The 12,596-nt window shown below is 39.6% G+C and overlaps 2 protein-coding genes across 2 annotated transcripts; one reads left to right on the top strand and one right to left on the bottom strand.

The window, feature by feature from the left end:
- Positions 1–3,016: 3,016 nt before the first annotated feature.
- LOC121603275 (SCY1-like protein 2) lies at positions 3,017–5,160 on the bottom strand (the record flags this gene model as incomplete). Its single annotated transcript, XM_041931953.1, has 3 exons — positions 5,116–5,160; positions 3,280–3,405; positions 3,017–3,115 (listed from the first exon to the last, which is right to left on the bottom strand). Coding segments are annotated over exons 1-3 (270 nt in total), but the record flags the coding sequence as incomplete, so codon positions are not given.
- A 3,198-nt stretch (positions 5,161–8,358) lies between these two features.
- LOC121603274 (general odorant-binding protein 72-like) lies at positions 8,359–9,746 on the top strand. Its single transcript, XM_041931952.1, has 3 exons — positions 8,359–8,830; positions 9,123–9,290; positions 9,381–9,746. Exons 1-3 carry the CDS (start codon positions 8,690–8,692, stop codon positions 9,576–9,578), a joined length of 507 nt encoding a protein of 168 aa, XP_041787886.1. The 5' UTR covers positions 8,359–8,689; the 3' UTR covers positions 9,579–9,746.
- Positions 9,747–12,596: the final 2,850 nt, after the last annotated feature.

Genomic DNA, 12,596 nt, shown 5'->3' with positions numbered 1-12,596 from the left:
GTGTAGGCTGCACAGAGCACGCCGTACGTGTGTCTGCACAATTTATAAAATGAGCTCATTTTTGTTCATGCTTTAGCAAACATGCATCAGCAAATTATATGATAATGATATCTGTAACCAATAGTAAGATACGGGATTGGGCGCGATTACGATGTTTGTTATTTGTGCAAATTTAACATTTTTCGTTTATAAAATCAGTATCAGAAAAACGAGTAGCAAAACGTAGTTATTGAATGTGTTTTGTGTAGTGTTTTGATGTTATTTTATTATAATTTTACAAACATTGGGGCTTTTTCCGTTTTAAGTTCGTAGGCTGAAATTTCAGCCTGTCAGCTATTTGCATCGTATAGCAGTTTTCGAGCAGCTATCAAAGTGAGTATGGTATACAGGTGGGCTTATTCCAAGGTGTATGAATTTAGAAGGCTGATTTTATCGTTTCTGTTTCTGAATGAAGATTTCAAGAGTGTTTTGTGTATTCGTCAAACCTCGAGAAAGCAGCTTGTTTGAACAAAAGTTTTCACCCATCCTGATTTCACCAGATTTCTTGGGATAAATGTAAACACCACCATTGTTTGCCATTTTCGAGCAGGTACTCGAATCTAATTTTAGTTTTGAGGCTAGAATAATCTAGACTGAAAATTGTAGAATAGTTTTATGTGTGGTTTTGTATGGAGTGTTTACATGATTACAGCCTCCAACTGTCAAACTCCATACAAAAAAACTAACTAGAATCGTGAAAGGCCCCATTATTTTGTCATATACTACATATGCACCGCCATGCATTAAAAAGCCATCTGTTTCAAGTGTTTATTTTTTTAAATTTATTAAGCTTTGTAAGCTGATTTAGGTCGCGGTTGATTCTTTTGTTAAAGTAATGCTAATGCTCAGACATTAGCGTAGGTGTAGATGCCACGTGATGACACAGTATCATTCTAACGGCAAACGCAATAGCCGGCAAGTACGTTGCTCTCTGGCTAATCGAATCTAAATGATGCCAACATGCGAGCACTTCCGTACTCGAGCACAAATTGCACTGGTTAAAATGATAACGCTGCTTCTTGATGTGATTTTAAGTATATTTTATTTTTCCAATGAGTGTTTGAATGATTTAAGATTTTGAGAATATTTAGTGTGCAAACGTAGATGATTGAAGTATATATCTTGTTGTTGGTTGAATTGTTTTAAACTTTTTTTCATCGAAAATAAAATTCAATTCTAACTAAATAACCTCTACATACAATTAACAAAAAAGGATAAAAAATTGTCTTCTGGAATCGCACAACCTTCGAAACTATCATGAAAAACGAAAGAGTAAGGCAATGAAAAGCTACCAATGAAATCCATAAGTCACTGAAAGCCAACTCCACAGGTACAGGCAAGGCCTTGACCGACAACAGCTCTTGAGCACAAAAAGAAGAATATATGATGGTGTGTTTGGTTAATGAATTATTAATCAGGAAAACGTTATGTATCATACAATATTCTGTTTTTTTTGTTTTAAATTAAATTTTGCGTTACTTTTCAAACATATTGATTTAGGTGATTTATATCACTTCTGCCTCTGAATGAATAGTTTAAAAGTGTTTTTTGTATTTGTCAGGTTACCAGAGGTTTGCCTGTTGAGCAAAAAATTTCACCCTCAGGTACTCGAATCTGATTCTAGATTTGAGGCTGAAAATCGCAGGCTAGTTTTGTGTGTGGCTTTGTATGGAGTGTTGACATGATTTTAGTCGATAAACTGTCAAACTCCACATAAAAAGCAAGCTAGTATCGTGAAAGGCCCCATTTTTAGCAGGGTTGCAAAACTGTATAACTCATAATAACAAAATATATTGATATTGCAATGGATGCATGGTTTTCGTTAACCAAAACGCTGCCAGCCGTTGCCAAAAACTCGAAACAAACACCGACCATGTTCAAAAATGCGCCGATTCGTGTTTCACCTAAAGCACTAATGCACCTGGCTGTTCCATTTCGGCTCTCGCAAACAACCTCGTGTTTAACTGTTTGTTTTGTTTCCCCACTCACTGGATAACGAATGCCGTCGTTCATCATAAAAAGCTCACCGGAACAGGGAGCAAACTTTTCCATCCTTAATGGTCAAATCGAAAGGGAGGAAATTTCCGGAGACATCCATCTATCGTTCCATCTATCCGGCCATCTATCGTGCGCTCATTAGCTTCATTATGCGAGTGAATAGTCATGAAAGGAAATGAGTTAGAACGAGATAATCACCGTTCCGCACGATTGTGTGGCCGGTGTCGTTCCGTTCTGGTCTCGGTCCATTACACCGGTAACAAAAGAAACACTCGAATTAATACCGCCCATCCTACTGCTCTCCCTTGCCATCCGGCGCAATCAGTAATGGAGCGAGCACTGAAAGAGTTTTCCTTATTGTTTACGCACCTCCGCTAAAATGTTGGGAGGCAACGTGGGAATGGCGTATTTTGCTGTAGCAAATAGGACTGGAATCTCTAGTTCGCAGCAGCAGCAGCAGCAGCAGCAACAGCGTGACAAACTATTGTCCGTAATGTACACTCATTTAAATAAATAAGAATGATAAATGTCCTTCAAGGTAAAACTCGCAGTTTTACTCTCAACAAGAAGCTTCTTGGTATTGTTCAACTCGTTAGTGAAGTCTGCTTACGCTGTCACAGGGAGTGATTCAGTTACAGTTTAACGACCCTAGGGTTGTAAAACAGTCGTCTCGCTCCAGCAAATCCAGTCAATTGTTATTAGGTGCAGCTTAAAATCAACATTGCTGCGGGATAATTGTAGAAAGTGTGATAAACTCGAAAGTCTTTGTTTCGTTCGTGGAGAGTAATTTTTTTTTTGGCTCGCTTTAATCATCCCTACGCGGGCATTCGTTCATTGCACTGTAGCGGGCGACACTCCAGCCGATTCTGGTTTTGTTGATCTCAAACAGTGTCATTTCAAACAACACAGCTTAACATCCCACTGGCGACGCTGAAACACGATAGCTTAACGGCTAGCAACAGTATCTGAGGACACTTACCTGATAGGCCAGGATGTTGGCCAAGCTGGCGATGACGGGCTCGGTAGCGAATGAGAGCGTTTCCGAGCTTTCCTCGACCGTGTGCATGATCTGCAGTATCTGTGAAGTATACCGGGTGGGTGGAGAAAGTATGATAGGAAGGCATAAATATTAAACACAAACGCGTTCCGGATGCACTCAGTTCCTGCCCGGTTCTCTGGTCGGCCAGCCAGAGTGTGCAACAGTAGCGTTGCAGCTTTGCTATTCAGTTTCCCCCTGCATACCTTGGGGTGCCGAAATCGTTCCAGCTGCTTTACCGATGCTCGCAAAATTTCCGTAACCGTCTCCTTCCGCTTTGGTTTGTGCAGCTTTTCGGCCGTCCGCTTTTCGAACACAAAGATCGAGCACTCCTGAAACGGGGCAGAAGCAAAAAAAAGACGGAACAGAATGAAGGTTTTTGTGTTGAATAAACGATGATGCTCATGTTTTAAGAGGATGCCAATAAATAGAGTTAACTGAGGAGAATATGCATCCTTTGTATTACACAAGGAACGGCTTTGTGAAGGGATGAGTTACATAGGACTTTATAGTAATAGTGAATAATAAATAATGAAACAAAGATTAAAATTCATTTAATATCTGTTTACTGAGCTCTAAGTAAAAAGGATGTACAATCTTTCCCCGAGTTACGTGACACTTGAGTTTCGCAAATTTTTATTTTTGACAGTTCATATCTCAAATTAATACTTATCTCCTTCAATTGTCAAATGAAAAAAAAATTGCAATTTTTCCAAAAGCTTTATATCACAAAAAAAACAGAAATAACCTAATTTTCTACACGAATTACATAAATAAACTAAATTCAATCAAAAATCATTATTAATTAAGTATATTTTGGCTTTAAAATGTGATATTCGACTTACGCGAAAATCCGAGTTACGCGAATGTTTCCGGAACGCATTATTCGCGTAACTCGGGGAAACATTGTATTTATCGAATAACCTGCTACCCTGAAGAATGTACGATGTACGATGATTGATATTGATTCATCAAAATAGTTGCAGACGTAAAGTGTATTTCAAGACACCTGATCGGAGCCAATGAAAATATTGCTAAATATATACGTCGTGTGATGCTACCGTTAAATGGTTTAAATAACTTTGTTTTGAATCTTTAAATAATACGCCTCCTGAAATACTGCATGCTGAGCAAGATTGAAAGTATAAACACACCGAACCATGAACGTCATCAAAATGTCGAACGAAAGCCATGCTTTCCATTCCTAAACATCTAAGCACGGGATTTCAAAGTACGTATTTCGAACATCGGTGTGCGTAGTTGCTAAATATAAGGCAGCGTAAAATATTCCAGGAAGCTGCTCGAAAGTAAGTCGATCCTGTTTGAAATTGTGTGCGCTCACTGGAGTGCGGTATTGCTTTAAATTCGTCAGCCAGAGCTCGTTGAGTCGTTGCAAAGATGGTAAGAGTTGTTTTTGTTTTTATAGCTGTCTTGAGCTAAAAATAGCATTTTTTTTTATTCAGGAGTAACGGTCCAAAAAGGCCGTATTGCTTAAAAAAAACATTTAAATAGTAAAGAAAAACAATACCAAACTACCAATAAAGGTATAAAAAGATTTACGTAGTGTTTCACATACTGGTGATCGACATTACAGAACCATTTTTCCAAAAGCAACAGCTTTGGAAAAATATTTTTATATTAGCAAATTTAATGCTATAAACACTAGCTTCTACCTGGAACTTTTGAATTTTCTCGTTGAATTTGATATTAATCGAAAGTAAGTTTCTCTTTACAAACTATTTGAATAAAAATAATTAACGTTTTAAATCTAGTACAAAGTAAGCACTGTTTTGATACGTAATCGTACAAATATTTTACATTGCAGTGCTATGCATTGCTGCTCATGAATAGCATCTGCAGTGCAGTACCCGAAACGATCGCTGAAGTGCGTTTCGACTTTCAAGATCTATTATTTGCCACTCTAACTGATTTGCTTCGCTGATTTTTAGTCGCTTCGAACCATTTGACCGACGATTGATGGATCAACCTGCCATTAGTGGAACGATAACGGGTTTCCCCTACCATAGTGCATAGTGCATTACCAATGTGCATTCCAAGTGTGGCAAACCCGAGTAGGTTGGTCTCATCTTGACATAACATCAATGAATTTACAGATCCCCTTTCCAACCGCACCCCAACCCTCTCCACCGGGAAACGCATTTCTTGCGTTTAGTGAAACATTTTCCCGCTCGAAACTTGCCAACCAAGCAGCTTGAGACGCAATGTTCCGGACGATCGAACGAGCGAACGTCTTAGTACTGGGAGGGTTTGTGTACCACGTTTGCCGAGCGAACCGTCCAACTTTGGTGTCGCTTGTAAGCGCGGTGACAAATCACTATGCCGTGATTCTTTGTTGCCCTTTGCTCCATCTCACTCAATGGAGTGTTTGTCGTCGGTTTTTTTTTGTTGTTGCCTTTTTTCTCTTCTACGTCAAACCAGCCATATCGTGCTGTCTGTCCCTGTCTTTCCCCACGTCGTACGCGAGCGAACATTCCAGGCGAGATTTTGCAGAAAGCGGTGGGTGTTACAAACACTTCCGCACGAATAATCAAATTCATTCCGTGGAAAATTGAATTTTATTTCTGTTTTATAGTGTTGAAATATTTGTTGCCTCTTTGAAAAGCGGCAGCATGGGTACCGAGCGGTGTGCAAACAAAAATAAAATACGCCAAACCATTACGGTACCGCAGTGAGGTTTATATGCTTTGCTGTTCACCTTCAACGGAGCAGCGGTGGTGGAAAGAAATCTTAGGCATCGTCAGCCGAGATTTGTTGCGTACGGCATGAATTTTAAATGGCCAACGAAATACGTTAAAATTTCGTGAACTGACACGTGTTTTGAGCATGGTGTATGTGTGTTTTCAAGTTTTTGTACAAGAAAAATCGTGCTGGAGGATAAGCATGAATTTTACCCAAATAATACAATTGATGTACGTACAGCTTCGCGCTGTAATCAATTCTTTTTATCACTTTCAACATTTGCACCAAAATCTAGGTTCCCTTTTAAAATTTTAACATTGCTGCCTTTTTTTTAAATTTACCCTGGTTTGCTTCCTCCTACTGGTGTACCCGAAAGTTCACCGCTATTTACTGTAACCGAAAAAAATGGAAGAAAAACTCTAATCTGCTGGCGGATTAGCTTTGTGGCGCACAAATGCGCCGAGCCGAATTTGTTGAGCAAATAGTGGTTAAGGTTCGTACTGGTACCTTTTCGGGGATTCTTCTTTCTTCCTCTCAATTCAAACATGCCTTTTTGCCCTTCAGCCATTTTTTGAGTTCTTCCCATCACAAACATCCCCAAACAAGGGGGATAGATTTGCAGGATTTGAAATGAAATGGAATGAAAAAAGAAAAGCGACACCGGCAAAGGGATTTACCGTTTTGTTGATTGTCCGCGCTGATGTTTTCTTCTGGTTTCCCTAGAAACCGTGCCCAGCGTTACAGTTCGATGCGACCTTGGCAATATTTATGACCTGTAAAGTTTTGCGTCCCGAAAGCAGCACCGAGTTTAAAATGTGTTTGACTGACGTTTGTACGCTTCCGGGATTGCTGCCGCTTAAATCAACAATGATTTGTTCAATGGAAATCCTTGAACGAAAAGATAAAGTTTGCGCTTCCGATGAATTTCATCGGTTTGCCCAACGGCCGATGGACTAATATGGTTCGTGAATTTGCAAGAGCACATAATTATTTGCGTTCTGAGGAAAAACGCCCGATTTGATGGAGATGGTCATCAATAGATGGCAGTTTGATTGTAAAAATAGTATAAATAAACAGAGAAGAACACTCCTTGAGAACAAACTTTAATTTTGTTTCGCATCGAGAAACAAACCAATCAAAACGTAAGACAACATTGTGTAATAAATACAATGTTTGGATTGTTATTTTTGATCAATTAGTTTAAAAAAGTATTTAAAAATTAAGGATTTTATGTGAAATAATATGAAAATTGCAAAATAATGTCGAAGTTTGTACATAGTTTATCAGCCCGATACATCGATACTCGATTTACTGCCCTTTAACGTCCATTGATTATCCGCACTATACGTATGATGACTTTGATTTTTTTTTTCATTCAGCAAGCCGTAAGAAACGAAATCTATGACGAGACTGTTATTATGTCCCCGTTTAGCGTGTTCCGTGCCATCAGCTCGATGAACATGTTTTGCATTTTGCAGATGCAAATTATCGTCGGTCACCGTAGTAATTGCAATCGTCTACACCTTATCCGGGAGGCGTTTTGAGTGAATCAGCACGATATTGGCTTGACGGTGCTGCTCAATGGAGTGGGTTATCAATGAACAGCTTAAAAACAAATCCCCCTAGCACGACTTTTCGAGAATTTTAATGTTCTTAGACAAATTTTAAGGGGAAGCTAGTTTTTTTTACTCATTAAAATTATTATACTTTTTGTTCTGCAGTTACTATAACGTTTCATACATATTTCTAAGCCAATAAACAGACTCATTTTGCTGTATAATAAATCAAGCGAAACAACGCAAAACATCGCTTGTGCAACACAAAAAGTCATAAAAAAACAAACAAACAGAACTCTATCTCATAAGACCTAAATTATGTCCATTATCTAATAAAACTGCTGTTGAATGCATCAAAACAATCAGTCTTTTTATATGTAATATCGGATTAATACTGATGATTTGGAGTATAGAATAAAATCCAACAAATAATATATTTCACTTGCACAAAAAATTATCTAATATCGATTTAAAATATACTCATTTGTGACAAACCATGTTAAGCTTTTGTTGGGGCATTTGTTTGCTATCAGCATAAACTAGAATGTAAAGTAACATGGATGCTTCACATTCAAACATACTAAACATTTCAAATAGCTTTAAAGATAAACATTTTTATTCAAAAAGACAGTCCATAGACTGACACATCAGAGCTCGTGTTGTTTAAATAAACTTTCTTTAATTGTGCATTTGTCTTTATCCGATATTTTTAGTAATACAAACAAATATGTGTTATCCGTCCGAATCCCTACGAAACCGCACAAACGATCATCACAAATGTCATGCTGCTTCACGAGCAATGTTTCAAGCACTGTTAAAATGACAGTAAAAAATGAATATACAACGTCGATTAGCGTCAATTGTTAGCGCTAGCGCCTTTCTTACCATATCGGGGTGAGCACAATACTCTTCCTCAGCTCCCGGCAACCAACCGTTGCAACAATGGGTGCACGCACGCCAAAAAGGTAAATGCTTGCATATAAAAGTCGTATGAATAATGGATTACGGGCGGTATTAGTTACACGATCGCATAAACGGTAGAAAGCTGCCCCTGGACGCCCGTTACAATCGTTCGTTACTGGGCCGCCCTAGTTCGTTCGTTAGTTTGTTCGGTCGCACGCAAACAGGGGAAGAACAGCGAGGAAAAGCGATAAATATTATAACCGTGTGTGTGCGTGCTTTTCTTTGGCTCAAACGGAAGAAGCGGAAGCAGAAAAGAGAGAAAGATTTTCCCAAGTTTTTGCAAAGGAACGGTATTGTGTTGCCATCGCCGAAAGGGGAGAAGATTTTATGCTATTTGTGCTTTTTTACACTTCTGTCGTGCAAAAAAAAGAAGTGAATCTGAAGCGTTGAAACGTTGATGCGATCACTGATAGCGGACCACTCAGCAATGTCGTGGAAAGCGCGTAATGTGAAAAGGATTTTCCCACTCCGGAAGTGTTTGTGGATTGGCAGCCTGTTGCTGTTGAGCACTGGGCCGGGCCTACCGCCCGTAGAAGGGGTAATAATTTTCCCATCGCTCTTTCGTCTGTTAGCTTCGGTTTGGTGAAAAATCATTTGCTCTCCAGGCACCATTTAACGGGCATCTCCAGCCCAACCCACAACCCACAGGGAGCGACTATTTGTTGCTTGCTGTCGGTTTTATAATCGCTGCAAAACAAACCCTACCACGCATTTAAAGGGTTCAAATTTAACTTTCCAAGCGATTTTATCATTAAAATCTCTACTCTTTTTCTCCCTTTTTCTTCCTCCCTTTTTTCTCAATACCTCACATGCACACACATACACAATAGAAAGCAACCGTAGAGCAGATGATGAAGTCGGGTGAAATGATACGGTCGGTTTGCCTGGGAAAAACCAAAGTCGCCGAGGAGCTGGTGAACGGATTGCGCGAGTCCAAGTTCGCGGACGTTAAGGAGCTTAAGTGTTACGTAAACTGCGTGATGGAAATGATGCAAACGGTCGGTATGGAACTTTCTTCCCCTTTCTCCCCATACCCTGAACCCACACTGACGCATCTGTTTCGTGCTATCGTGTTCTTTTTGTTGTAGATGAAGAAGGGAAAACTTAACTACGACGCATCGGTGAAGCAGATCGACACAATCATGCCGGACGAGCTGGCGGGCCCGATGCGGGCGGCGCTCGACATTTGCCGCACTGTGGCGGACGGCATTAAGAACAATTGCGATGCAGCGTACGTTTTGCTTCAGTGCCTGTCGAAAAACAATCCTAAATTTATTTTCCCGTAGCTGATGGCAAACAACACTTGTCGGTTAGGTTGCATTACGTTGGTACGTTAGTCGCCTCGGCGGTATGAACATGTTACTTTTTCACTGAATGTGAATTATTGCAACAAGTCAGTGGTGTCCTGTACAAATTTTGGTGTCCTTATTATACGCGAATAAATATTTTCAATAATTAAGAAAATAAATTTGAATTATAATTATCAAATACTTTTTTATATTGTTTTTCAAATTAGTGTATTTTACGTTTAAACTTAAAATACATAAAAAAATTAAGTATATTGGCTGCCCTAGATTAAATATATCATTTGTTCAAAGACTTATTCTAAAAGTATACAGTAGTGAATTGTTAAATTGATGGTATAGCTCCATAGAATTTTCATAATAACATAACTTAACTTTCTTCCAGAATGGTCTGTAGCCCAGACCATTCTGGAAGACATTCTAAAAGTCCTAAGCGCCCTGATTGAAAAGCCGTTTCGAATTTCTCTGGTATGGTTTTCTGCTCATTGCGGCATCTTAGGAAATGAGAAAGCATGCCATTTGGCCATAAAGGGTGCTTTGGAGGGGTCCGTTTATGATATACCTATCCTACCTCACGATTTCTAACGGACCCGCAGGCTTTTTAGGACACACATCAACTCTGGAGGTTCCTGTACTCGATCTCTCCTAGAGTTTATTTGAAGCCTTGATTGCGCGACATCTGTCGCGATCGTGCATTTATTGGAATGATGTCTAGACTTAGGTCTAATTATTTCACACTGGTTTTTTCACAGCCGGTCTCATGGTACAGTCGTCAACTCGTACGACTTAACAACATGCCCGTCATGGGTTCAAGCCCCAAATAGACCGTGCCGCCATACGTAGGACTGACTATCCTGCTATGGGGGGAAATCAATAAGTCACTGAAAGCCAACCCCACAAGTGTGTTGGCAGACCTTGACCGGCATCGGTTGTTGAGCCAAAGAAGAAGAAGATTTCACACTGGGCGCAGATCTCCAGCGTATAGGACAGGTCGACCCGAAAGCATGTGGCTGCAGCCTTTAATTTCACGGCATAGAGCATCTTCTATGGTCTTGCGTACAATACGAGGCTACAGAATCCTGCAACGACTTGTTGGGTGCAGTCTAAAAACTGGGAAGATCTCCTGATATCTTCATGGAAGATCTCCCCATTCGGGATATACTAGCAGGGTCGGACAGGAGTAAGTTAAAGATCATCTTTGAGTTCTGTAGAGCTAATGGATCAACTGTGTGAGTGTCCTATGGCAATACTCTTGTGACTAGCGTTGCGGTGGTCGGTTGTTGGTGTTAGCATGCGCTTTCACGGCGTGAATTCCTGGGGTGTTAGTGAGGGACTTGCTCTCTTGTGGTTTCTCTGGGGGATTATTGTCCGGGTGCGGACGTGTATTATTGTTGTGCGACTTGCTATCGGTTGGTTGGCCAGAAGTGTCATTTTTTCCATTTCCTCCCTATTTATATGTCGTTTTGCTACATGCTGTATATCGCTTGTTTGCTTGTGAGTCATTCATACGTGAACGGCTACGCATTCATACGGCTGGTGGTTCAGGAAAATCCTCGTCAAGAGCAACGACGAGATCCCATCCTAAAAAGTATGAAAAAACTTGCAAGAGAGACATACTGCTACTCGAAGCCATCGAAGCTAAACTTGATAAAGTTCCCTTCTACGTATACTGAACCTTTCTGAACGGACTGGATATCTCGGATATTCGAAGACTACCCTTATGATGACCGGGGCAAGGATGCCGCATGACAACGAACAACACGATATCGACTCCTGCCACGTTTACGGATAGATTTTTAAAACAATCTGAATCAGATGACGACGAAGGGCGCGATCTCGACCCCTGCTATGAATTTAGTCCATTCGAGCAGGATCTCATAATATCTGCAATGTCCGAGTACACCCGGGATACGATGTCCGTCGATGGTTGCAAGAAGGATGTGTCTCGCAACTATATTAATTGTATTATTATACTATATCACTAAGCAATAGGACTGAAGCCGTTCCGTAAATAATTGCACTGTTTGCGAAATTTATCGTTTTCAATAAGTCTTGTTCATTTTGCGGCAGTTTTGTTGTCATTGCTTTTGTTAATTGATTTAACGATTCACTCAATTCAAAATAGATGTTTGACAGGATTTGGGCATTTTTATTACGAAAAAACAAACCTGTATGCAAGATAATGCAGTATGGAATCCTTGAAATGGTAGACTACAATAGAATTTCAATTGATTTATTGCAATGCATATCTTGTCTATAAGTTGGTGTAGACCAACAATTGTTCGCACATCTAAATATGACACAAGTGTACGATAATTCACCAATTGTCATTTACCATCACCTCCTTTTGGATGTTATTCTTATTATTAATGCATAATTTTAATTGATCAAAACATGTAACCTGAGAAGGCCAGTGGCCTTGGTGGCTCAAGAAAACTAAGTAATGACTCAAATGTGATAGTTTTGTTCATTTCGTCATAGTGTTTTTGAACATTTCGACCAAAATATGACAAACACATTACAAAAATTTTCCGTTGGAAACCCCGTATCAATGCTTAGAAAGTTTACAGGGTTTACCAGCATAATAAACAACTGGCCACTTGTTTATAATAATAGTCGTTTTGAATAGACACCGCTGTCTGCCACTTGCTCACACGTCAGATGGTGTAAGCTACACTGTCCAATTCAATAACACAATTTTCGCCTTCGATTAGCAACTGTCAGATTCGGCACAGTTTGTTTTGTTGGGACAAATTTGCAAAAACCAAACATTTTCAAACACGGTTATTATATTCAAGCAATATGCAGTGTAAACCATACATTTCAATAAATCAAAATTGTATAATTTGTTAATTATACAACAACCACAAGAAACCGTGCCGAATCCGACCGTTGTGCATCGAAGGCGAAAATTGTGTTATTGAATTGGACAGAGTAGCTTACACCATCTGACGTGTGAGCAAGTGTAGACAGCGGTTTCTATTCAAACGACTATTGTTA

Source organism: Anopheles merus, unplaced genomic scaffold (genome assembly GCF_017562075.2).
Source record: "Anopheles merus strain MAF unplaced genomic scaffold, AmerM5.1 LNR4000992, whole genome shotgun sequence".
In the NCBI taxonomy this organism is placed as follows: Eukaryota; Metazoa; Arthropoda; class Insecta; order Diptera; family Culicidae; genus Anopheles; species Anopheles merus.
Note: the sequence above shows the minus strand (reverse complement) of the source record. Positions and strands in the feature narration are given on the sequence as shown.